This window comes from Halteromyces radiatus (assembly GCF_025201355.1).
Source record: "Halteromyces radiatus strain CBS 162.75 chromosome Unknown BX664scaffold_1, whole genome shotgun sequence".
NCBI lineage: Eukaryota > Fungi > Mucoromycota > Mucoromycetes > Mucorales > Cunninghamellaceae > Halteromyces > Halteromyces radiatus.
Window position 1 is genome coordinate 2,128,945 of NW_026251687.1, and position 27,217 is coordinate 2,156,161.

At 36.0% G+C, this 27,217-nt stretch overlaps 6 protein-coding genes across 6 annotated transcripts; 2 read left to right on the plus strand and 4 right to left on the minus strand.

Moving 5' to 3' along the window:
• The first annotated feature begins 388 nt into the window (after positions 1 to 388).
• BX664DRAFT_17613 (mediator complex subunit 23-domain-containing protein) lies at positions 389 to 7,977 on the plus strand. Its single transcript, XM_051540011.1, has 22 exons — positions 389 to 585; positions 726 to 766; positions 860 to 1,034; positions 1,139 to 1,888; positions 1,977 to 2,312; positions 2,424 to 2,550; positions 2,639 to 2,733; positions 2,836 to 3,049; positions 3,150 to 3,297; positions 3,360 to 3,496; positions 3,587 to 3,732; positions 3,837 to 3,966; positions 4,070 to 4,514; positions 4,621 to 4,933; positions 5,023 to 5,153; positions 5,222 to 5,607; positions 5,729 to 5,838; positions 5,921 to 6,497; positions 6,620 to 6,736; positions 6,822 to 7,159; positions 7,239 to 7,613; positions 7,701 to 7,977. Exons 1-22 carry the CDS (start codon positions 523 to 525, stop codon positions 7,914 to 7,916), a joined length of 5,370 nt encoding a protein of 1,789 aa, XP_051404850.1. The 5' UTR covers positions 389 to 522; the 3' UTR covers positions 7,917 to 7,977.
• A 148-nt stretch (positions 7,978 to 8,125) lies between these two features.
• BX664DRAFT_354721 (P-loop containing nucleoside triphosphate hydrolase protein) lies at positions 8,126 to 11,150 on the minus strand (the record flags this gene model as incomplete). Its single annotated transcript, XM_051547758.1, has 6 exons — positions 8,126 to 8,802; positions 8,991 to 9,395; positions 9,472 to 10,148; positions 10,236 to 10,397; positions 10,498 to 10,765; positions 10,820 to 11,150. Coding segments are annotated over 6 exons (2,449 nt in total), but the record flags the coding sequence as incomplete, so codon positions are not given.
• Positions 11,151 to 11,614: 464 nt separating this feature from the next.
• On the plus strand, positions 11,615 to 14,335 carry BX664DRAFT_320900 (adaptin N terminal region-domain-containing protein). The gene is made up of 9 exons (XM_051543192.1): positions 11,615 to 11,654; positions 11,717 to 11,970; positions 12,044 to 12,289; positions 12,344 to 12,462; positions 12,525 to 12,739; positions 12,807 to 13,186; positions 13,249 to 13,617; positions 13,706 to 14,046; positions 14,115 to 14,335. The coding sequence occupies exons 1-9, from the start codon at positions 11,627 to 11,629 to the stop codon at positions 14,239 to 14,241; spliced, it is 2,079 nt and encodes a 692-aa protein (XP_051404852.1). The 5' UTR covers positions 11,615 to 11,626; the 3' UTR covers positions 14,242 to 14,335.
• Positions 14,336 to 14,728: 393 nt separating this feature from the next.
• BX664DRAFT_320901 (uncharacterized protein) lies at positions 14,729 to 17,209 on the minus strand. Its single transcript, XM_051543193.1, has one exon. The coding sequence runs from the start codon at positions 17,023 to 17,025 to the stop codon at positions 14,845 to 14,847; it is 2,181 nt and encodes a 726-aa protein (XP_051404853.1). The 5' UTR covers positions 17,026 to 17,209; the 3' UTR covers positions 14,729 to 14,844.
• An 828-nt stretch (positions 17,210 to 18,037) lies between these two features.
• BX664DRAFT_381858 (uncharacterized protein) lies at positions 18,038 to 22,834 on the minus strand. Its single transcript, XM_051548999.1, has 3 exons — positions 20,891 to 22,834; positions 20,014 to 20,842; positions 18,038 to 19,926 (listed from the first exon to the last, which is right to left on the minus strand). Exons 1-3 carry the CDS (start codon positions 22,814 to 22,816, stop codon positions 18,113 to 18,115), a joined length of 4,569 nt encoding a protein of 1,522 aa, XP_051404854.1. The 5' UTR covers positions 22,817 to 22,834; the 3' UTR covers positions 18,038 to 18,112.
• A 195-nt stretch (positions 22,835 to 23,029) lies between these two features.
• BX664DRAFT_320908 (P-loop containing nucleoside triphosphate hydrolase protein) lies at positions 23,030 to 24,447 on the minus strand. The gene is made up of 4 exons (XM_051543194.1): positions 23,770 to 24,447; positions 23,511 to 23,690; positions 23,284 to 23,437; positions 23,030 to 23,203 (listed from the first exon to the last, which is right to left on the minus strand). Exons 1-4 carry the CDS (start codon positions 24,420 to 24,422, stop codon positions 23,117 to 23,119), a joined length of 1,074 nt encoding a protein of 357 aa, XP_051404855.1. The 5' UTR covers positions 24,423 to 24,447; the 3' UTR covers positions 23,030 to 23,116.
• Positions 24,448 to 27,217: the final 2,770 nt, after the last annotated feature.

Below are 27,217 nucleotides of genomic sequence, written 5' to 3' on the forward strand. Positions count from 1 at the left end.
GACTTATCCATTTTACTAAACTTGTATTGATATAAACCTGCGATTTCACCAAAAAAGGAAATAAGAATTCAATTGCGTTTGGAACGCAGCTAAGATGAAATCCAGTGTTATTAATTTATTTTATCATCAAGTGGTCATCTTTTATAGATAGCTCATATTATTTTCTTTCATACATAGATATAATATTATCATACTAATCATTCGTGAAAGACAATTGTATTTGACCATTTGAAATACCGCGGGATGCGAGTGTTTGATGCTAAGCCTCTCTTGTTCGATCCAAAAAAAAAAAAAAAAAAAAAAAAAGCTAACATACCAGAAACGGTGGGGAGACAAAGATTTAAAAGAGCGAAGATAAGATGAGTGGAGGACGGGAACAGTTCCTTAACAAGCTTTCTCGGGTGAAAGGCCACGTTTTTTTTCAGTATCCTTTATTACTACCTATTCTATCTCTCTTTCTTTACCTCTTTTGTATACTCTTGTGTATTCAAACCATAGCTTCCTTCTTTTTCTTATTTGAAAATGGAGCCGCTACGAACTGTGATTGCTCGACTTTTTGCGGATGCTCATGATAGTACTGCACTGGTAAGTTGCTGTTTATCAAAACCAAAAAGAAAAAAAAGACCAACAACAGACGAGTTTTATTTGTTATCTTTATGCTACCATCGTGATTACCGGTTGTTTTAACTTTTTCTCTATTTTATTATTAATATGTTCTTTTTCAGAGTCTTCCTATTATTGAAGGAGATTATCAAGCTTATAATGGGTAAGTACTTTAGAGAATATAATATAGAATAGTTTGAAATGAAACAACACTTTCAGTACACATAATATAATTTAACTTGACCATTCTTTTTAGGTTGTTCAGTCGGAAACCTCATAAACGACGACGAGTTCATTTATTACATCCGGATTTAGGTCAGGATTTCGCTACCTATGACAATTCTATGATTCCTATACCTCTCCATACAAGTCACTTGGACTACGACGCTTTAGTAAACGATTTTATGCGAGCTACTCAATATGGCAATTTGGTACTGTATACATAAAAAAAAAAGAAATATTTGCTGAACGAACTATGTATTCGTGATGATGATCACCACTTTTGATCCTATTTTAACTTATTTAATAATTGTAGAGCGAACAATTGAAAGTGATCCTATTGAAATATCGTGAACCACCTTTTTTGTTAACAAAGACGATTCGATTATTGAAATTTCTGCATCAGTTACTTCTTGTCGTGCCGATCACTCCTAGAACGAATACTGCGAACAGACCTACTTCTAATACTATGACAACAGGTATCCATGCATCATCATCATCCATGAAACCCTTTCCTCTTGGACAAGTATTAGAGGATTTAACATTAACACTTTCCTTACGTACAACTTCCCAACAACAGCAACAACAACAACAACAACAACAGCCACAGCAACAGCAAAACAACATCATGAATACTACAATTATTTATTCTTCTTGGATCATCACTCTTCAATTTATGTTATCTTGTTTACGTAATCATAGTCCTCAGCATCTTTACAACGCTGGGGTGACAACTCCAGTTATTCTAGGTATCATCAAACACATTTTACTTGAGTTGACGAGATTACCTCCCAATATCAACAACAACAGTGATGATAACAATATCAACAACAACAGTGATGATAACAATATAAATGTTCTTCAAAAGACTTGCTTTGAAACTGGTCAAGAAATTCTTGAATTATTTTTGGTCCGACCTGATCATCATCATCATCATCATCATCATCATTTGATAACAAGTAATGGCAATAATACTATCAATTCCAGCAATATCAGTCATTCTACAATGTATAGTTCATATCCTACCACTATTGGAACTGTTTCTTACTATGATGTGATATATTCGGTAATTAGAAAAAAATATAAGGATTGTATCATTTTATCTAATGTAGATCATATATCTTTTTTTTTTATCACTCTATATTAAAAAAAAGTTCCCTGAACTTTATGGACATTTTTTAAATGCTGCAGCACCTCCATCATCAACGACACCTCAGCCTTCCATTAGTTATGCAAACATATGGAAAATGACATTAAGATATATGATTCTCTCCATTCAACAAGAACCACGACTCTTGGAACGTATTCCTACTGCCATTGCCATCAATATCATCAAACATATTTTACGAGAAATCAATACGTTACCCTCAAACCTCACTACGATACAAGCTCAATGTTTGAACAAAGGCAAAGAGTTGATTAATTTATTGTTGATTGGTCCTTCTGGGGATGGTGTAGGAGTCGTGGAGTATTACGATATAATTCTAGCGGTAGGGAAAACAAAACAAACAACCTTCTCTTTACTGATGACATATATTCATCCTCAAATACTTTTCTTTTTCTTTCTTTCTTTCTTTTTTCTTTTTACATATTCAAAATAGTTGCCTGATGTGTATGGTCATTTTCTAAGGGGTACATTCGCACAAAGTGTTCATTGGACGATGGAAAAATTTATCAATGAATTAGGAAAGCGAAGACGTCATTTAGCTTTCTTGATGATGCCACCAGGTAAGAATATTCATTATCATTGTTAATCCAGATTTATCCTTGTTACTAAAATATATGACGTTTTGCTGGATAAAAAAAAAAAAAAAAGATGCCTCTTGGCCTTTGATATCTCAACTTAGTCGCCGACATGAATTCAATGATTTGACAACACGTACAAGTTACCATATGTTTGAAGGAGATTTGGTAAGTCAGTTCATCTTAGTATGCACTCAAAATTCTTACTTCTTTTTTTTTTATTTTTATTTTTCTTTTTTTATGTGATGATACTTGTTGGCGGATAAAAAGATTGAATTTGTGAAAGAAGGCAACTCCACTAATATTGAAACCCATTTCCGAGATATGTTATTTCAACGTGCTTCCATGGATGAATTTCGCCAATTAGCAATGTCTTTGACTCAAACCGGTTTGGATACCACGTTGATTCGAAAAGCCATGGTATCAAAAGTTCATGATGTGATACAATGTATTCAACATTATAGTTCCACTGAAAAACGTGATTGTAAGTTAAAAAAAAAAAAAGAAAAGTGATGATAATGCCAATGAAAAGAGGACGATGACTAATCATCACCCTGATTGATGGTATATATGTACTTTTACAGTATCAGAAGAGGATCGTACGCCATTCCATACGTCATCGGCTTATATGGTTCGTAGTGAAGATATTAAGATGGTTATTCCGGATAATATCAACCTGTGGGAACTGATGACAGAAACAGCTGATCAATTATATAGTTTTGTTGCAGCAGAGTAAGTGAAATGACAATATTATTTCAATCCATTCTTCCATCTCATATTTTTTTTTATATTAGCTTCTTTTCTTATAGTGATATCTTGCAGGATTTTTACAATTTGATTTATAACGAAGAAAACGAACCCTATCCTGCAGGTACCAAGAATCATGTAAATAAGGATAATTCTCTTGTGTGGTTGATTTTGCAGTTATTTTGTAAGTAGAGGATCATTCAGAACAAAAAAAAAAAAAAAAAAAAGAATTCTGATGTTTACTTTTTTCTTTTTTGTTCTTTCCCAATTATAGATATTGATCGTGTATCTACGAATGTGATTGAAAAGGATTTCGAGAAAGATGAACGGTTATTCGAAAAATTGGTCAAACTATATAATGAGGATCAAATGATGACCAAAGATGGATTTTCATTGCGTGATTTATCACTTCAATGCGCGGTAAGTTTCCAAGGGAGAATAGAGACTTAACGAGTTGAAATATATCTGCAACGATATCCATATTCTGTTAACTGATTTTTTTTTTTTTTTTTTTTGAATGACAGATTAACCATCAGAAGGATAACATCAAGGATATTACCAACATTAAACAACGTCATCCAGGGGTAGCAGCTTCTTTACGTTATGCGGGATTATGCTATCAGATTCAAGCTTATTTTAGTAATCATTATCATAGTAAGTTATAGAATTTTCATTATCCTTGATTCTTTCGTAAAAGATATGTTTGTTAACGATCACTTATATATATATAAATGTGTTTGTTTGTGATTTTCATTAGGCAATATCCCTACCAATTCGACACTTTTCCAAAACATGAATCTACAAGAAATGACGGTGGTAGCTTTAGAAAGCCAACTCAGACAAGATATCGTCCCTTATGCATTATATGTCTACCTTGTACCAACCAAACCAGATATCGGCACATTAGGTCATCCTGCAGCCACTTATGTCAAAGGTGGTACTTTGAGTTACAAGTTACTTGATCTCCTTAGTATCAATGCTAAACATCGATTATTACAAGTGATTTATAAGATGATGTTGGATAGTGAACTAGGACCTCGATATCAAGCCAATACACCTATGGCTCCAACAGCTGGTGCGACTGGATCCCCTCAGCCATCAACGCCGCAACCACCACGAAATAATTCACCTTCTATTATTACATGTGTACCTCCCTATGTTCTTGACGTTGTCTACAAATTACTTTATAGTGCACCATGTTCGTAAGTTTTTACTTGGATGATTCAATTTTATTTTTTTTTTTTTGCTAACAATCAACCGATCAATCTTTTTTTTTCTTTTTTTTTTTTTTTTTTTTTTGTATATAAGTGCTGAACTCATGATCAAAGAGATTTTTGACAAGCTACGACGATGTGACAAACTGATCAAACTTCGACATAGCAACAGTAATCATCCATCATTAGACTCAACCACAGCTACCACGAAAAGCGATATACCCCTCCCTGATCAAACTATGCGATGGATGCATACGATGCTTCAATTGATCAATTATCGTTTTATTCGATTCTTGAAATATTCGCCACTTTCTGCTGGTATGTTCCATTACGTCCGTTATTCTATCTCTTATTTGGAACATCGTCAAGTATATCAAGTCTTGGAATCTTTTGTTCTGAACACAACGGTAATAATTATATACATATATGTATTTGTGGACAATCAATTGACTTTTTTTTGTGTTACGTTTTTTGATGATTTTTTTTTTTTTTTTAGCGATCACAAGTTGATGTCAAACTCCTTCGGTCTTTGGATGATCCTAATCGAGAAAAATCCATATGGTTTGCAGAGTCTGAAAAACTGGCCAGGGCAATGGTTTGTAACATTGCTAGGCTTATTAAAACAAGGTAAAGATAATGATACATTTCTCAATAAATACTAATACCTTTTTTTTTGCTTTGTTATGTGAGAGTAGAGGTCAAGCTGATATAAAAACAGAGCAAATCCATCGTGTACTATCTCATTTATACGAATATCGACTAAAATGGTCGCCAGAAACAATGCAGTACTTCCCTGAAGCGGTGCAATCCTTTTATAGATTAGAGGAAGAAAATGGTGTTACCAATCCGCAACAACAGCCATCAAAATCAACATCAATACGCCCATCAGTTGCTATGGCGACGATCAACCCATTTGTTACATCAAATCAAGCATTTATTCACTTTTTACAACAAGGCATTACCGATAATGAACGTGGTTTATTGCATTACTTCTCGACTTTGGAACATCATTCGCTTATTCTATGTTTATTATGGTTGTTTGGATTTATGAGATCCTCCATGGATGTCTTTCATATGCCAAGTATGTCTCCCAGGAAAAAAAAAAAGAAAGAAACATAGGCGGAGAGAAAGATTAGGTGTAATGATGTTCATTTTTATCGTTTCCTTTTTTTTTTTTTTTTTTTTTTTTTTTTACTATACAGGTGTTCGAAAGCTATTGCTGTTAATACCACCATCTAGAATGTCTACTTGTGTTATCGACTTTGTAGACTTTATGTTATCGATAGATTATTCACATACTACATTGGCTTTGGTAAAAAAAAAAGAAAAAAGAATGTAATCAAGGTACTAAAGCACAATCATCATTTTATTTTCTTTTTTGATTTGCTTGCTAGCCTTTTCAATTGTTGGATACGATGATATGGAAACATCAATGGGTGAATTTTAATGATGTGATCTTGGCATTACTCAATGGTAACAATACTGGCGAACGAGCTATCAAATCATTCCAATTTGTTCGTTATCTTTTACTCCAATCCAATGAACTTGAGCAACGTGTAACCAAATGGGATTCCTTAAAATTCAGCTCAAGACCATGGACAGAGGAAAATGGGTACGATAAACTGGTAGAGTATCATCAAGCGTATCCTGAATATTATGAATTTGAAGCATTTGCTAAAAACAATGGTCAAACTACCAATCCTCTTTTGGATCCTCCTTTACAAACTGCTATGCCTATCTATCACACCAACGTCATCATCGATTTTGTTACTTGTTTGGAAACTACCATCTCACATCTCATTGAACACAATCAGCCTTCACTTCTTGCAGATATTTTAGACAAGTATGGCCATCTCTTCCGTCACCATCAATACCCTCTCTCCTTTGTATGCAATATCCTTTTGTATTATTATTCTGCACATACCATTCGAGACCATCCTTTGATCGTGAAACGTATTGCTAGATTACTTGGTAAGTCATCCAATGGTTCCCTCTCTCTCTCTCTCTTTCTTTCTTTCTTGAAAAGAAATAACTAACCAGTAATATCCCCTTTCTTCTTCTTTTTTTTTTTTTTTAATCTTCTTCCTTTATAGATTTCGATCAATACGATATTGCTCCTGAAGCCATTGCTTATGTGATGGATGACAATGCCGATGGTCATCAGTTTAATGCTAGTTATTTCGATCGTGTTATCTACAAATTGTCTGGGAGTAAGTTTTTAAATGAAACATTTCATGATCAAAGTTTATAACCAACTCTTTATTTTTTACTTTTCTACTGTACTTTATATAATAGATTTGAATCCTCAAAAGTGTGCACCAAGAACAAAATCCAGTCTTCCAGAGCGACATTTCCGAGAAATTGGTAGCCCAGCGATTGAAGGCCTTTCAACTGCTATTTTAGAAGTCATGTTGACACCTGTTAAGCCTGATAATGTGATCAAGCATATATTGAACTTAACATTACTTCGTGAATCGCATTATGTGGGTGTATCTGCTTTATCTATCCATGCTGTGGGTTTACTTATCTCATCCTTACCGCCTGAAGCCTTTTTACGACCTGTTTTTGAAGAATTGAATCGAACTATCATGATGGATGCTAGCTTACTTGAGGTGTCTGAACCTTGTCGTTTGGTAAGCAAATCATATCTATTTTAAAAATACGTAGATGGTTTTTCAAGTTCTAATCTATTTATATAATATAAAAAAATAGATTCGCTGTAGTGTACCTAAACGAGCCAATGGAAAATATGTCATGTCTCAATCACTACCTGATTTGACAACTACTGCAGTATTAAAGGATTCAATGAGCGCAAGATTCCGTAAAGCCATGATGTTCCCTTATATCTTCAATGATTATACCTTTAACCTTCACAACTATAGCACCAATGTTCCTAACACCTTCTTGACTTTATTCCATAGTATTTTACATTATTCTAGTCTGGATGGATTTACTCTCTTTTTGGAATATTTGCGTTCCTTACGCGTTTCTGGAAATTTACGCACTGATGTTCAATTACTTTATGTCTGCTTCCTTCTTGGCCCTGCTTTGCATCGTATTGAAAAATTGGAAACCACTGATGCAGAGGTAAGGATACAAAAAAAAAAAAAAAAAAAAAAAAAAAATCTTTTCAGATGACTAACGCAATTTTTTTTTTTAAAAAAAAAAATCCAGTTCATGATCGAACTGATGAACATTGTTAAACAAGTAACAGCTCATATGGATATGAAGGATGGTTGGGTGACTCAGGCTCTTGAACAAGTATTTGACTTTTTGTACCATATCAGAGCTCGATTTGTCAAATCACCTGAATTATCTAATCAATTGCGAGTAATCATCAAATCAATGAATCCTCCTATCTCTCATCGATTATTACGACTAGTTACATAGATAATGATTTCTCTTTAAGCCTCTGTAGAAAATAAAACAATAAAACACTATATCATCGTTTCTTCTTTTTTTTTTTAGTAGTCGTCACTGTCCTACATCATTTTTGTCATCATAGTGATGATGATTTAACATTATTGTTCTTATTTTCACCTTCAATCATTTCCTTCATCATCAATAATCATCATCGTAGGAATAAATTATTCATCATCATCAATCATCAACCTTAATATATGACCCAGTTTTTTATTATCATTATTATTATCACAGTTGTCGTCAACTACTATAGAGCCATTTGCTTTTTAACTGCTTTCAAAGTAGTGTTCACATAAGCATCTAAACTTTTTTCCCAACGCTTAAATTCACCAGCCTTAAGAGCATAGACTTCATTCTTGCTGAGTCGTTCCAAGTAAGCTTCTTCGTCCTCTGGATCATTGTCATCATCATCTCGCCCATTTTGTTCCATCAGTTGCTTTAAAAACCAAAAGTCGTGACTGACCAAAACAAGACAACCAGAGAATCCAGCCAATGCATCTACCAGAAGATCAATGGTGCCCATATCCAAGTGATTGGTAATTTCATCCAGAATAAGAACATGAGGTTCGTCGAAAAGAAGGATAGCTAACATCACTCGACTACGTTGCCCACCACTAAGATACTTGACAGGTCTTGTTCCAATGGCACCCACGCCAACTGAACCAAAGTGAGCACGGCACGCTTGTTCAGATAACGAAGGTTGTTTCTCTTGAAGAAGTTCTACTGGTGTCTTTTCTATATCCAATGAATCCACCACATTTTGGGTAAAGTAACCAACGCGAAGTAAGGGATTTCGCTGGATATGGCCACTGACGGGTTGAATCTTGCCTGTCATCAAATTAAGTAAAGTGGACTATCCAAAAAAAAAAAAAAAGAAAGAATGAGAATTGGTCATTCCTTTTTTTTTTTTTTTTGTTCTATCGTTGGAATGGATGATGATGATGATGATGATGATGATGATGATGATGATGATGATGATGATGATGATGATGATGATGATGATGATGATGATGATGATGATGGTGTTAAGACATTTCTTACCTTGCCAGATCCATTATTACCTAATAGTGCGATACGAGAAGTAGGCTCCAGATTCAAAGTGACATTCTTGATAATCATGGGACCTTGATTGTTATATCTAAAACTGACATTTTCCATCATTAAGAAGGGACCCTTTGTACGTAAAGGTTGAGGATTAGGGATATAAATGTCATGTGTTCGTTCCTTTTGTTCCACGACAACCTTTTCCCGCTGATCAAAATGATAACCATAACGGTAACTTTGCTTGAATCGTTTTCCATCTTCCGTCTTTTCCATACCAAGACGATCCAACTTTTTGGTGCGTGATGCCACTTGTCCCAATCGTTTATCATCACCTGTTGCCTTTGCCCGTTTGATGTTTTGTTGAATACTTGTCTCAATTTTCTTCTTTTTCATTTCTACTTTCTATAATATATGATGATGATTAGTTATAAAGTTGGAATCCCCCCCCAAAAAAAAAGGCAGACATTCTTGAACTTACGTCTAATAAAGCTTGTTTTCGAATACGTTGTTCTTCTGTATTCTTTTCATAATCTTGAAAATCACCTTGATGATACTTGAGTTGCTTGTCCTTCAAAATGATGGTTTCTTCAGTGACATTATTCAGAAATTCACGATCGTGGGAAACAACAACCACAGTCATATCATCCGTAAAATTGAGCAGATATTCTTGTAACCATAAAATGGCCGGTAAATCCAGATGATTAGTAGGTTCATCAAGAAGTAAAATGTTGGGTTCCATAAATAAAGCTTTTCCAAGGGCAATTCTCATTTTCCAACCACCAGAGAATTTAGAGACCTTGGATCCGATCTGTTCATCAGTGAAGCCTAAACCTTTCATGATCTTAGTCGCCTTGGATTTCAACACTTCATAGTCCGTCAAAGCAGCCTTGGCCATCACGTCCGTCACCAGATCATTTGCCATTTTTGGTGTGATATATTGATTTGGATCCTTTTTCAACAATTCAGCATGCTCCTTTTCAGTTTCGATCAGTTGATTACGTGCTATTTTTCCTCGGGTACCGGATCGTTTGGTTGCAATTGCATCTACTTTACGAAGATTCTCTTTGGATCGATTGACTAGGATTTGATGAACAACTGTATTCAAATCAGTGTCTTTGGATGCAGATGAATGATCTCCAATCACTCGATTCACCACTGATTTCCGAATTAAAAAAAAAAGAAAAAGGAAATTGATCAACATAAAAGTGAAATAAAAAAAAATCAGGATTTTGTATCACCTACTTTCATACTCTTCTAATGCCAACATGGCTTCTCGATCAGATGATAATACTTCTTCCAAAATAGTTCGACCATCTTCAGTGTTTTGCAGTTGAGCCACATGTAAAATTTGTAAATTTTGAGGAAGTCCAATAAGAATATCTTCTGCCAAACACTTCATCAATACTATTTTTTTTTTAAAAGAAAAAAGATGAAGAGATGATCAAAGTCAGTGAATGGGTTTTCATGATAGGATTTTATAAAACGAAAAAAAAATAGTTGTTACCTGATTTTCCACTACCATTAGGACCTACCAGGCCATATTTAACATTTTCTTTCAAGCGTAAATGAGCATCTACAAGTAATTCGACTTGATTAATTGTAATATTCACCGTCTTGAGATCGATTTCTTTGCTCAATGTCTCTAACGTTTCAGCATGAAACCGACTTTGTTGAGAAGTGGCGACAATTGTTGGCGTTTCGTTGGGATCAGTCACATTTTTATCGGATTGTCGTTGCCGCCTTCCTCTTCGGGTAGTTTTACTTGTTACCTTCTACAAAAGAAAAAAAACATTTAGTTTTTTTTTTTTTTTTCTATAGATAAATACCTTTTTTTCAGAGACATCGACTTGGTGTTGATCTTCAGAAGAGGAGGTCGTTGAAGAAGGAGAATGGGTGGGTAATAAAACATTGTTGGATGCCTTGATTGCTGAAGGTTGGTTAGTGCCCTGAGAAAGTTGTCGGTAAAAATCATTAATAGTAGTATTATCCACATCAGCATCTTCCAGAAATGCTTCAGTATTGCTTCGGACTTCATCTAGATCTGGATGCAAGGTAAGATCAGTCAACATACCACCAAGGTATTCTAAGGTATCATCATCCAATTTGATATTATATTCTTCGAGTTGACGTAGAAATCTTTGTTTGAATGAAGTCATTTCTGCTGAATTAAACAGAAAAACATAAAAAAATAATTGATCTTATAAAGGAAAAGAGGGGTTTACTGCGGCAACTTTCAAAATAATGTCAGATTTATAAATGAAACCTTAAATGGGGAGGGGATCATCAGAAAACATATTCTTTTTTTTATCAACTTTTGGAATATTACTTGCCGCAGTATGTCACAAAGACCGCTCATCCGGTAGAAAATCTTACTATTTTTTTTCAATTAATTAAAAAAAAACTACATTTATTATATATAGAATATATCTTTTTTTGTCGAAAACGGACCGAAATATCTTTTTCTTCCTTTGAAAATGAGAAATCACTCTCTTGTTTGCCTTTTACAAAAGGACAAATCAATATTCCGTTCACCATTGGCTGGTTTTTTTTTCCCTTTTGAACACCAGATGATATTTGATTTTTTTTTTTTTTTTTTTTTTTTTTTGCTCCTTTCTTTAATTGAGTAATTCATCATGTCTGATGCAAAGTATTTTCAACGAGGTAATAATAAATAATATTAAAAATATAATAAATATATTTATTGTTTTTTTTTCTTTAATTAGGGAAAACACAAGAACTACGAGCTGAACTCAACTCTGATAAACGCGATCCAAAACATCAACGAAAGAAGACAGTGATGAAAAAGATTGTTGCCAATATGACTATGGGAAATGATATGTCTTCTTTATTTCCTGATATATTGAATGTTATGAATGTACCTATTTTAGAAATTAAAAAAATGGTATATCTTTATCTTATTAACTATGCTCGAAGTAAACCTGATATGGCTATGATGGCTATTACTATGTTTATTAAGGTAAAGAATAATTAATAATAATAATAATATTCTTTTTTTTTTTTTTTTACTAACTTTTATATATTATAATAAGGATGTGGAAGATCCTAATCCATTAATTCGTGCATTGGCTATTCGAACTATGGGTTATATTCAAGTAGAAAAGATTGTAGACTGTCTTATTGATCCTTTACGCCATTGTCTTCGAGATAAAGACCCATATGTAAGAAAAACTGCAGCTATTTGTGTGGCCAAATTATATATGTACGACAATGTTTTGGTAGAAAGTGAACATTTTATTGATATGTTACGTGATCTTTTGAATGATCCAAATCCAACGGTAAAAAAAATATAATAATAACAGTGAGTATAAAACTAATTTTCTTTATTATAGGTAATTGCTAATGCTGTGGCAGCTTTGACGGAAATTTCGGAAAGATCAGATAATATTCAATTAAAATTGAATCATACTATTTCAAGCAAATTGGCTGCTGCATTGAATGAATGCTCAGAGTAAAGAAAGAAAAAGGAGGATTATATGATGAAAACTTATAATAATTATTCTCTTTTTATAGATGGGGTCAAACTTATATTTTGGAAGCATTGATGTATTATGTTCCTCAAGAACAAGGTGATGCTGAAATGTTGGCTGAAAGAATTGCTCCTCGTTTACAACATGCAAATTCTGCTGTGGTTTTAACTTGTGTCAAGGTGATGATATATTTGATGAATTATATGAAAGATGAAAATGATATTTTGACATTTTGTCGAAAACTCAGTCCACCATTAGGTAAAAAAAAAAAAAAAAAAAAAAAAAAAAAAAAGATGAGATGGTTGCTAATTATCATATGTATTAGTCACTTTACTATCATCCGGTCCTGAAGTACAATATGTCGCATTACGAAATATTCTATTAGTAATTCAACGTCGACCTGAAGTTTTACGAAATGATATGAAAGTCTTCTTTTGTAAATACAACGATCCTATCTATGTGAAATTGGCAAAATTGGAAATCATCTTCCGTCTAGCAAATAGTAACAATGTGGATCAAGTATTAAGTGAATTGAAGGAATATGCTACTGAAGTGGATGTGGATTTTGTACGAAAAGCTGTACGTTCTATTGGTCGTCTTGCTGTCAAAATAGAAACTGCTGCTGAAAGGTGTATTACAGCTCTATTAGATTTAATTCATACCAAGGTCAATTATGTAGTTCAAGAAGCTATTGTAGTAATCAAGGTATTATTTACTTTGAAAAGTCGAAATAGATTGGAACTAATTTCATTATTTTTTATTATTAGGACATTTTCCGTAAATACCCCAACCAATATGAAAGTATCATTGGTACACTTTGTGAAAATTTGGACAATTTGGATGAACCTGAAGCCAAAGCAGCAATGATCTGGATTATTGGTCAATATGCCGATCGTATTGAAAATGCCGATGAATTATTGGATGACTTTCTTTATTCATTTTTGGATGAACCTGTGGAAGTGCAATTGGCTTTACTCACTGCGACGGTCAAACTGTTTATCAAACGTCCTACAGCTGGTCAAGAATTAGTACCTAAAGTATTGAAATGGGCTACTGAAGAAACTGTGAACCCGGATTTACGTGATCGTGGTTATATTTATTGGCGTTTGCTCTCCACTGATCCTGCAAGCGCAAAGGTAAATATAATAATCTGAAAAATGGGGATGAATCACTGAACTTGGAGAATATTAATATATACTTTTTTTTTTTTTTTGATCCAACAAGGCCATTGTTCTCTCCGACAAACCTTCCATTTCTACTGAAAGTGATAATATGGATGTCAACTTTTTGGATGAACTTCTCCTTCATATTTCAAGCTTGGCTTCTATTTATCACAAGAGTCCAACAACCTTTATTCATCATTATAAACCAAGATTCCTATTACCTTCACCTGTACTCCAGAAAACATATCACCAACGCCCTTCATTCTCTGCAGCATCATCATCCGCCGCGTTGCCAAACATACCTTCGTCAACAACAAATAGTAACAATTTTGCTCCATCAACACAACAACAGTTACAAAAAGGTGCCATTGATCAAGGTTATAACAGCATGGCAGCGAATAGGTATGTTAAACAGTGAAAACGGAACTGGAAATTTTTTAACTATGTATTTATTCATTCTCTTACTATAGGCTCTCATTCAATGGCACAAATGGATTACAACCAGTGAATCCTTATGCAACCGATATCAGTATACAACAGCCAATCAGAACATCACAACAAACATCCGTAGGCGTAGATCTTTTACTTGACTTGTAGACTTTCCTCTTTCTTCCCCCCCTATATATCTCTCTCTCTTTTTATTATTTTTGTATACAACAATAAATAAATATTATGTTGATCAGTTGAATGATCTTTTATTACCTATGTATTATTGTCGCCCATTGATGAAATATGATCGAATGCTGAAAATCTGGTCTGCCTCTGATCGTAATGAACCTTTTACGATCTTTTGGTTTCAAAAGGAACCCACTTAGCATACTTATTGACACACATATATATATATATAAAAAAGGATCCTCTGAACTACCACCACTGTGAATATCTATATTTATCCATCTATGGACCTATAGGTACATTTTTCTTGTACCATCATGCTGATGGTCCATACTACCACTATTTACCATCGATATCAAATAACCAAGTCTATTTTCTGTCCGGAATTGATACAGGTATGACCTGTCTGTTTGTACGAAATAAAAGACCACTTTGATTCTTACTATCTTTTTTCTTATATCAATCCACATTTACTTCAACAACAATAACTTAATAGTTTATATTTATTCAATTATTCAATTTAAAACAACGTGAACGTTTGACAAGTCACAGCGTAATTGACACGCAAAAACACGAGCTTCCTCTTCATTCCTTTATCAGATTCTTGCGCCCTCCTTGGATCAGTATTTCGCCCGGACCAACAAGCGCAAGAGCTGCATGCAAAGGCCTACAGCCTTGGAACCACGCCGTTCCAGGAGGAAACGCACCATATATCCATGATTGTAAAGTTTCTTTGCCATATGTATAAAGTACAAACCGAAATGCTTCATGGAGGTCCACGACACTGTATCCGTTGACACATTGGGAAACCTGTAAAGGAACTGCCATTTCTACAGCCGTTTCGCCGCATCTGTGCACGTTCGTCATATTCACGTATGCACCGAGGTCTACTTGTAATTGTTCTTCTCCAGAATATATCAGGAAAGTGTCAACCGCAATGTAATTTGGTTCTGGTCGAACGAATAAAGCTGGCGCTGGGGTCACATCGGGTGGTTGCTCTTTGATGACCGAGAGATGGGCCTTGCTTAGATCATGACGAAGCTCGTTTCTTTCGCCGAATACAAGACAGGCAAACGTATGCGCTCCATGTTGTATGTGACCCCCAAAGCTAACCAAAGGAGATCCTGTCGTTCCTGGCTTTACTGCATTTCGTAGACCATGGATCTGACCATCCATTTCAAGCCCTAATACTGTGCCATAGTCCATATGAGGAGCCTCTTCGCCGGAACGTAGCACATACCAGCTAGTCAAAAATGATGCAAGTCCAAAGGTATCATGTTTGCTTAGCTCCCATAGACTTTTGACGGTTCTTGGCAGATCACCAGCGAGTAGACACAGGTCAATGGCCATACCAGCTTTTTTCAGAACACCGCCAACGTAGACAGAGACGAGCATATTAAGAAATAGGACAGTACGGCAGCCGACGTATGTTCCAAGAGAGGCTTTGTGCACCAAGCTTGTGCAACTTCCTTCGCAAACCATGCAATTTTCTGCGATGTCCATACCAATTCTCTTTACCATAGGTCCCAAGGACTTGATTGCGCCTGTTCTCACCAATGACCAAAAGCTTGGTACCATTATGACCGTACCAGGGGGGTCACCGTTTTCAATTCCAAGTAGTGTCGTGTTTGCGATTTCATTGTCCAACCAGTTTACCAATACTTCCAATGATTCTTCTGGAACTCCACAGGAGCGGAACATAATGGATCGCTCATCGTAAGGGTACGGAATATAACTGTTTTCACGTACTGATGCTTCCAATTTGAGTCCTTTGAAACCGGAGTCACTTTCTCTGTAGATTCTGGGACCTGATCCAAAGTCCAGGGCCATAATCTTGCAAAGATTGACCTGAGCTAATCCAAATGCCACCGCAGCAGTGCAAATATCAGATACCTGTAATGCTGCTTCGTTGCCTTCCTTCGCTAGTCGTACCAGATCACGAATGACAGTAGCCTTGCATCCACTAGAGCGTACAAATTTCTTTGACCACTCTTGCCACATTGGATCATCTTGACCAGATCCTCCCTTTATCCAAAGTTCATTAACGATTTCTGACAGAAAATTCAAAGCCTGCATGCGACCAATACCAATTGCCCCAACTGGAAGTAACCCATGAATAAAACCACTTCTGATTGTTGTTCCCGCACTGAGATCGCTTGCTCCAATCGCACGTCCACAAAACACGATTGCATTAAATATTGGCATTGTTGTCGTCCAATATTCAAACGTTACGCTTGGATTTGTAAGCAATAACTCCCCTTCAGAGAAAATCTCGTAGCTTTCATATGACATAGGCTGACCAAGATTAATAAATGGCTTCAGTAAGGGTAGATAATAGCCAAAAACCGTGATATCAGGTGCGTTTCTCGTGCGTGCACCTCCCCATATACCAATGGCCAGTTTAGCTACACTGATGCCCAATTCATCAATTACTTTATCCAAGTTAATGGTCATCTTAGCAAATCCCAACTGTAATTCCAAAGATACCGCCGGAGTTATCGACAGAGCCAAATCCTTTACCTTGGATTGTCCAGAGTTTAACAGCTGCGTTTCTTCAGTTTGTTCTGCTCTCACATCATCACTGTTGGGAGGGAATGACTGCGATAGGGTCTCAATCAGAGGAAGCTCAGACGTCAGTTTTAATTGCTTGATCAATTCCTTCACTTTGTAGTCATTGACCTTGCGCAAATGATCAAAATTCTTTCCTTTATGTACTAAAGAATTTGGATCGATGTTACTGTGTAATGCAGATATATTATCAACCATGGCAGATTTGTTAAAGAAAAGAGAGAAAGTTCAATATGATTAGACGTTTTATGTCTGTATCATGTTTTGAGATTTTCAGAAGCTTCTGCGTAGACTGTGGCACTGTATCACTTTTTGACCAAGCCTTTGTGCAAATGTAACGGCCTTCTCTTCCCCTGAACCGCACCACTTCTGGCGCTGCAGCTTTTTTTTTTTTTTTTTTTTTTTTTTTTTTTTTTTTTTTTTTTGTAATTAAGTACATCGTCAACCATCTTCGGTGTTGTAGCTATTTTCCTATTATTTAGAGTAACATCAATCATTTTTTGTGCCACCGCATTTTTCGCCAGCCCAAACGGTATGACACATGATGGTTTATCCTGCACCACATCAAAATCCTTACTCTATATATCACGGATAACAGCAACACGTCTTCAGCTCTTGCTCACACCGTGTAATAAATGAAGCTTTTTTTTTTTTTTTTTTTTTTTTTTTTTTTTTTTTTTAAAGAAGAGACAGTAAAGTGGGATTTTGGACGGTCTTTTACTTCATACAAACAGATAGATCATATCCATATCGTTTTCTATTGGAGTTCTAAAGTGAGAGGGAATACTGCATCCATATTAAAAAGTGACAATAGTATAGAGATGAAACGACAGGCGGAATTATCCGTGTTTAAAAGAACGTGGGGTACGATAACAGGGAATACATGCCTGATCTTATTACTGATGCAGTAGTTTATATTTCCAATATGATCATGATGCATGGTATTTTTTCACATGTTGTGTGCTTTGTGGATGTCGTTACAATAATGTATTGTTCTTAGCGTCGACGTCCAGCATTCGTTTTCACTTGCTTGTCTGCAGCTTGTGCAAAATTGTGGAGACGCGTATATCAATGGCTACCACCATAAGTGATGATTGGCTTCTTGTTTAGATGAATGCCACAAAAAGGAGATGGCCTCATATTGAAACGTTCTCCACACAACATCATGATTCATAAAAAAAAAATATAATAATCAATCATCATTTGTTGTAAATCATTCAACACAATGTTTTTATTAATAATATTTCAATAAACTACAAAACTCTAATATAATAATAAACTATATCTAGAAGAGGTCTTCATCAGCATCAGACCAGCCACCATCGTCATCATAACCTTCAGTATCCTTGCCCATAGCGATTGCATTCATATCCACCTTGGTAATCATGTTATCCTTGGATTGATCATACCTTATGCCATTTTTACTGTCGTTGTTGTTATTATTGTTGCTTTTCTGTCCAGCATTTTCTTCCTTCGTCGATGGTATTGATGATCCTGGTTCTGGTGCTATCTTTGTTGCTGTGAGAGTGATTGACTGTTCTTCCTTCTGTATCATGCCATGATCTTTGGGTAAGGGTTGCATGTCAAAATCCAGTATATTTTCAGCATCAGACCAGCCACCACCCACTTCCTCGTCGTCACCAATCGTCATGAGGAGATCATCCATATCATTTTGTCCCAGCGAATCCTGTGGCAATGTCAATCCTGGTTGAGACGAAGAGTGCTGTTCTTGGTGTTGCTGTTGCTCTTGTTGATGTAGCAGCGAAGGTGATGATGGTGACGATGATGATGATGATATTTCCACAGTCGCTGATGTTGAAGAATGTCCTTGTGGTTGCTGTTGTGGTTGAGAGAATGATGATGGCGATGTTGATGGTATATATTCATCCATATTTGTGGTAACAGTATCCGTAGCAGCAGTAGTAGTATCAGTAGTGGTAATAGCATCAGTATCGGTAATAGTCGCGGACACCAAGATATCAGAGGCGACAGGTTCCGTTGCAGGGAGGACCTCTTGTTCAGTAGAAGCATGAATCTTATCGTCATTGTCAATATCATCCATGGTTTTTGACCGAAGTTGTTCTGCCGCCAACAGTTCAGCAATAGAATCTCCATCTGACCATCCGCCTTCCTTGTCTGCATCCTCCATCCAGTCCATATTGGTATCCTTTTCTTCATTCAAAGTGCTCTCAATTGTATTTGTGGCATCGATAGGTTGTGTCTGTCGCTGTGGCTGCTTCTCTTCTTTTGGTATCGATTCTGTTTCCGTTCCAGTGTCTACGCCCGCCAAAGTCTTAGATACATGGTATTTTGTGTGTTGATATTGTTGTTGCTGTATTGATGATGATGAAAGTGACGGTGAAACTAGTGTTAGGTGCTTCTCTTGTCCTTCTTCTTCTTCTTCTTCTTCATGATTCAACGATGGCATCGTAGCGTCACTCACAATAGGTTTGAGATGGAATTGTTCTGCCGCCAATAATTCCGCAATCGAATCACCATCAGACCATCCATTATCATCCATCCAGTTGTCTATGGTTTCATTTCCTTGGTCAACAGTCATATCATCCAGCCTGGTCTCTTGATCTTGTTTGATTTGTTGTTCTTGCTGATGCTGTGGAATGGGTGAAGTTTGAATAAGTTGTTGCTGTCGCATTGGTGGAGAGAGAGATGGTGAGAATCTTTGTTCCAGATCTACTTCAGTGGCAGGTGGTGATGAGTCAATAATCATACAGTCCAGTAGAGGTGTAGTGTTGTTTTCAATGTCAAGTTGATCACCTTTGGATTTAAGTTTAAGTGCTTCGCTTTCCAGTAATTCAGCAATAGAATCCCCATCAGACCATCCAGCATCATTATCATGCTCATCTTGTTCCATCCAGTCAGTGTTAACTTCTTCGGAATGCATATCAAGTACGCCTGACTTTTCAGTTGATCTTGTTGATTGTAACGCTTTACCATCATCACCATCTTCTTCTAGTGGCGACCATGTTGCTGGAGGTAGTTCATTCGACTTTGATCTGTCACTTTCCGGAGAAGCTTTCATTGCCAGATCACGGTCATTTCGTTGTACTGGTTTTTCTTCTTCCATCAACTTGTCTGTATCTGTATCATCAATGATTAAAAAAAAATAATAAATAAAAAAAAAAAGTGAGCCAAAAGTAAATATTTTATGTGTTTTATTTTACATACCTTCCACTTGACGGGTATTGTTTGTTTCCTGAAGTTCATTATCTCGTGAGGTAGAGAGCTGACCAACCATATCCATAACATCATCATCATCTTCAGCAGCAGACCATCCATCATGATTCCAGCCATCGTCTTCCGTTTCTTCCATATCAAAAGGCAGTCTACCACTACTGATTTTGCTGCTAGGCGTCCGTTGTTCTTGTTGTTGTGTCATTAAAGAGGATGCAAAAGAAGAAGGTGATAACAGAGAACTTGCCTTTGGTTGATCCTCATCATCATGATGTTGAGAAGGAATGAACTTTGTACCGGAAAGATCGCTTGTCTTGATCACTCGTAAGGTTTCATCACGACGAGGAGTATCGGCAAACAAGGCACATACAAGATGAACCAATTCTTGATGAGTAAACATATGTAGATCTCCACGATGAAGAGCGTCCAAAATATCCACCATAGTCATATCCAACATATCCTTCGTAGTCCAAAAGCCTTGCCAATGAGGAATCCACTGTCGTAGTTGAAATTCACTAACAAGTGTATCTTCCTCCTTTGTACCAAATGAAGAAGAAGATAACGAGAAAAGATTTGCTAATTGTGCCACTCCATTCAGCGCTTGAGCCATAGTTTGAGATGCATCCACACTAATGTCTTGCATAGCCAAAATATCCCGCATAAGTCTACCCACCACATTATCGATGATTTGGATAAGAATCGCTTTGTATGAATCGTCTGTCATCACAGGTCGAATAGAACTGACCAAACCTTGTACTTGATTGACAATCATTTCAATGGCATCTTCCAATGGGATATAATCATCGTACTGTTGCTGCTGCTGCTGTTGTTGTTGCTGTTGTTGTTGCTGTTGTTGTTGCTGTTGTTGTTGCTGTTGTTGTTGCTGTTGTTGTTGCTGTTGTTGTTGCTGTTGTTGTTGAGTTGAAATAGAAGGAGAGATTCCAGTTTCCATCAAGCCACTTTTACCGTCATTGATATCAGATGGTTGCTGCTGTTGTTGATAATTCACATCTTGCTGCCATTCGCTTGTCTTGTCCAAAGCCAATCCAACTGTATTCATAAGCTGAGCGATCACCACCTTTTGCCAGAGATCACCCAATTGCACCAACTTGCTACCGGCATCACTGATATCTTTGTAAACATCTTGCTTGGAAGCCAACCAATAACAGTCATTTTTGAACACAATGGCATGAGATGCATGTTGCAGGAACATCGATCGATGAATACTAGGCATGATGGACATGTACAATACCAAAATATCATGTACGGTTCGTCGTAAGGTGGAGATCGTCACAGGATAATGTATCTGTTGTTGCTGTTCCAGAGCATTGGCTTCGTTGATCGTTTCTTGAATCATGGCTAGTAGGATCTTAGGCGTTTGTGTGATACTTGGTCCATTATTGTCATCCTTTTCCGCATCGTATATACGTCGTAACATCACTTGTCTAGCATTGTTCAAAAGATGAGATCGTCTTTGGGAAGCTACATGTTGATCATAGTGATTAACATAACTCGTCAAAGGAAGTTCTTCTGGTGTCATCGAGTTCGTTGATGATGAAATTTGTGCATAGTCCGTAACGCATCGTTTTTCCAATTGAGTAGCTGCGATAACGATCGAATCCAAACCAGATAGTAGAGATACAGATGTTGTTGATGAAGGAACAGTCGATACAATCGCATTGGTAACCAAAGAACCCAATACATCAGGTAAAATAAGTCGTCCAAATAGTTGTCGTACAGATGTTAATTCTTTGTCACCACCACAGAACAGTCGATCGAAGAGGAACCTTAGGACATCATCGGTGTGCTGCATCAAAGAATGGGCATAAGAACATCGATGTTGGTGTATAGTAGATTCTGTCCAGTCGTCACCGTTGTTGTTATTGTCAGATGTAAGAGTACTGACTTGTCGAAGAGTATCATCATCGCATTCTGTCCGAGTTATATCATACTTAGATTGTTGCTGTTCTTGATGATCAAACATAGGTTGGAAGAACAATTTCATGATATGACGTTTGAGAGAAGCTAATTCGACGTGTTGTGTCTGAAGAAAACAACTTGCCAATAATAAATCTTTCAAACAAAAAGTAGTCGAGTCGGCAGTTCCTTCGTAGGCAAAAGAGACAGATGGTAGCACTTGCAAGCTTCGCACAAGGTTTTGGTCTTGAGTGTGTACTGTGATCTTGATAGTCTGTACCAAACCATCGTGTATTGTGTTTGCTAAAAGAGTCTTGTATTGTTGAGCCCTTGTTTTCAATTGATACCATAACAGAGGTTGGTCCATTTGTTCATCATTGTCTTGAAGTTCCAATACATATAATAGTTGTCGCGTGGCTTCTACAATAAGACCTCGATGTAAAAAAGTATCTACCTGATCAAGATCTTTGGATATTTCAATCAATCTAGTCAAAGTGATTACGGTGAGTTGTCGTTGTTTCGTTTGTTGATGGAGAGACTGAGTTTCTGAACAGGCTAATGTAGATTGAGTTGTTGCTGTGGTTGCCATTGTCAGATATGCCTGACTTGAAGTTAAAGCCTCATGAATCTGGCCTTGAGCACGTTGATAGATTTGTTCGTTGTGTTGATAAGTAGGTAGAAAAGTTTCATTGACATGAGTAGCTACTTGTTGCTGTAGTTGTTGACAAAGTTGAGACGAGGATTGTTGTAAACCCGATAACCAATGCAAAAGTGACTCATTGTTCACCAGAGGTTTTTCACGAGATTGATGTTCATCCGGTATTGATGGTAACAAGTCACGAACAAAGTCATCAGACTTTGTAAAAGACTGAAAGCTCATTGAAAGAATTGGTATAATAAAGAAAAAGAAAAGAAAGAAAAGAAATGAACTTTTGTCTTTGAGAAAGAAAAAAAGCAAAGCGGTCTTTGAAACATCATACGCTCCAACCAAATATATGCTTTTAAGGCAACATCCAAAATGTGAAGATGTTGTTGCTTTAGTGATAACTTTTATTTGTAAATAATTTACATAAGATGATGATCAAAATAATGATTGATATGAATAAACAAATACAGTTTATTAAAAAACAAAAACATTGTATAAACTAAACAAATTAAAGAATGAAAAAAAAAGGAATATCTAACCAAACGTTTGACTGATTCTTCCACCACGTTTGACTTTGCTAAGACGCCATTCATCTGGTTTTTCGTATCGATTATATAGTGGCTAAACAAGAATAATAATAAAAAAAAGAATGAATATCATCCTTTTGTTTTTTCCTTTTTCTATTTTTTTTTTGTACTTACCTCAATCTTTTCTTGTCGTTTGCGTTTGGAGATTTTATTGGCATCAGCTACCTTGAAGAATGTAGGTGCTGATTCCGTTAACCACTTGGGTTCTATCACAGTAACTTCTCGCATATATTCCTTTGAAGTAAATACAATTTCATGATAGATAACCCTAAAAAATAATAATAATAACAAGATAATTAGAAGAACAGAAAATAATCATTCTAGTTGTTTTCAATTTTTACCATTCAGGTCCTTTGTTGAATAATGCACTTGAAGGATGAATATATACTGGTGTTCCTTCCAATAAAGTTTTGTAACCTTCTTGAGGATCCTTTTTTGCAGCATTTCGGAAATAGCCAGATACAAGAGCTTTACAAACTTTGGTATAGTTGTTTCCACAAGATACAATATCGTGCTTATATCTAATTAAAAAAAAAAAAAGAGGAAAATGAATATCCCAAAGATTGAATACTTATTGTTATTTTTTTTTTTTTTTTTTACCTGTCCATGATACCCAGCAATTGTTTTCTAACATCTTGAGCACGTTTCATACTTCTTGCTTGAATAAAGTTATCAAAACACCATGGACTAGCAAAATTACTTGCTTTCCAACTATTGTAGACAGTCAATAGAGTTAATTGATCACCTTCAGGTTGATGGAACTTGGCTTTCTTGGAATCGGCTTGAGCTTGTTTTTCCTTGGGACGATAAAATACATTACCAGCAGTCAACATAGCAACAACAGTAAGGATTTCTTCAGAACATCCCAAATCTACGGATTGAATCAACATTTTTGATAACTGAGGTTCCAAAGGAAATTCCGCCATTTTTCTTCCTAATCGAGTTAACAATCCTTCATCATCCAGAGCTTGTAAGGCATAGAGTTGTTCCAACGCTTGAATCAAATTGGCTTCAGGAGGAGGATCCATAAAATCAAAATGTAGTAAATCATTGACACCCATGGCTTTTAAGGTCAAAACGGTCATAGATAAATTGAGTAGTTGAATTTCAGGGATGGTATTCGGTAACATTTCATTTCGATAAGCTGGTTCAGTGTATAATCGATAACATTTTCCAGGACCAGTACGACCTGCACGACCTGCCCTTTGACGTGCAGCAGCTTGAGAGATAGGTACCACCACCAATGAATCCATACCAAGCTTAGCATCCCATTTATTTTGTTTGACAAATCCAGGATCAATCACATAAAAAATACCATCAATAGTAATTGATGTTTCAGCAATGTTTGTTGCAATGACTACTTTACGACTTCCAGGAGGAGCAGGTTCAAAAATCTTGGATTGCATTTCACTTGGTAAAGCACTATACACAGGAAGGATGATCAATTCTGGAACATCCGAACCTAGCGCCTTCATTCGTTCATAGAGAATTTCTGCTGATGTATCAATTTCTTCTTGACCAGTCAAAAACAATAGAATATCACCAGGTGGTTCAGATAAATGAATTTGCATTACAGTAATCAAAGCCGCATCCAAATAATCAGATTCAGGATCCTTGGTATATAATACTTCAACAGGATACGTTCGTCCAGGAATGGTGAAAATGGGACAGTTGTTGAAATACGTAGCAAATTTGTCAGCGTCCAATGTTGCAGAAGTAATTACCAATTTGAGATCAGGACGTTTTTTCGCAGCACCTAATTTATCAAATGAAAATGAATTAAGTCTCTTTGTTTCTTTCAATATTCATCTATATAAACTTACGTTTCAATAAACCAAACAAGACATCAGTAGAAATAGTACGTTCGTGTGCTTCATCCAAAATAATCACCGAGTATTGGGACATTTCAGGATCAATTAGACATTCACGTAATAACATACCATCAGTCATGTATTTGATACGAGTTTCAGGACTTGTACAATCTTCAAAACGAATAGTATATCCAACTTCTTGACCAACACGACAACCAACTTCTTCAGCCACACGTTTTGCCACTGACATTGCAGCCACACGACGAGGTTGAGTACATCCAATTCTACCACGATTAGCAAATCCTTCTTCAGCTAAATATTGTGTCATTTGAGTTGTTTTGCCAGATCCAGTATCACCCACCACAATCAACATTTGATTCTATTATTATTAAATAAAAAAAAAAAGAAGATGAGTTTATATTTCTCAAAAAAAAAAAAAAAAAGGAATGAGTTTTTGACTTACTTCACGAACAGCTTGTATCAAAGGAGTTCTAAGTTTATAAATAGGTAATGATTCCCTTTGTTCTTGGATACTGAGACTTGTGATTTTACCAAAACTTGTTGCACTATTGAACGTTTTTTGTTTCCATTCGGCCACTTGACTAGGTTTAGCAGCAATACCACGTAAATCTTGAGCAAATTGACGTTCACCAGGTTCAGGCATAGGATCTAACCAAGGTGTATTAACATCTTTGGGTACAGCGTCCATTTCTTCATTTTGTTGTTGTTGACGTAATTCACGACGTTCTTTAGCTAAAGCGGCACCAGCCAAAGCTGAACGGTTCATTGTACCATCAGGAACTTTGACTACCTTGACAGGACTAAGTTCTAAAGTTTGTCTTGTTTGACCACGTAAGAATGGAGGTTCTTCTTCACGAACTTCAACATCAATTTCTTCTTCAGCTTCTAATTCTTGATGACCATTGGCTGCATCCAAATCTTCATAAATACCAGGATAATCAGCTGCATTGACTGCACCAGAAGCAATTAATTGTTTGATTTCCCATCGTTCAGGTGATGACATACGTTTCACTGCTGATCTATTTGTATCATTTTGTTGTTGTTGCTGTTGTTGTTGACGTCGTTTTCCTTGTTGTTGTCGTTCAATTGCATCAAAATCTTTTGATCCAAGTGGTATAGCATTAGAAGAGGAACCTGAAGAAGAGACTGATTTATGAGGAGAGAGATCTTCACCTGTACGTTGATCTACATCTTTCATTGAAAGACCAATTTTGTTCCCAGTAATAGACATGACCTTGACTTTAACTTGTTGTTCACGATGAAGTATTTGATGAATATTTTCCACTCTACCAGGTTCAATTTGAGTAATATGTACTAAACCTTCTACACGTCCTCCACGAATGCCATCTAAACGTACGAATGCTCCAAAATCCTTCACATTGGTGATTTGTCCATTGTATATCTTGTATAATACTGGTGTATCATCTAACATATTATTTCTGCTACTATTATTATAACGTGAGGGAGGTGAACGACTTGATGAGCGATGACGATGTCGACGACGTTGATGACGATCTCGAGGACTAGGTGATCTTGATCTATGACGACGACTAGTAGAACGATGACGAGGTGATGGTGATCTTTGACGACGTCTTTCTTGTGTTGTATTTGTTGAACCAGCTAAACCTTCTAATTCAGCCATCATATCATCTGCTACAGCCATATCTTGTTGACGTTTATTTACCCAATCTGGATCATCAGCCATAGAAAGACCAGGAAAATGAGATACTTTATCTTCAACAGCCATAGTAGATACCTTGGTAGGTTTCATTGTTTTGATAATACGATCCAAATTTTCCACAAAGCTATCAGGAAAGTCAGCATCTGCATTTTTTAAAGATTGTTTAAAGACTTGTAAAGAACCATTGGCTTGATCGTGTAAATGTAGAATAAATTCAGCTAATTTTTTTAATAAAAAAAAATAAAAATAAAAAAAAAAGAAATTAAAATGAATATTTTATTATTTTTATTATTAATAACTTTACCTAAAACCTTTTCACCAATACCAATATGATTTGATAATTCACTAACTACTTTATTTACTAGAGATAGCTTTTCAAGTTCATCCATAATAAATAAGAGAATAATGTTCAGAAGAAAGAAAAAGAAAACAAAAAAAAAAAAAAAAAAAAAAAAAGAGCTACGTCTTTGTTTTTATCCAATCAAAATTTGATTGGAGAAAAAGCTTCTTCAGTTTTGAATTTCAGTTTATCGGG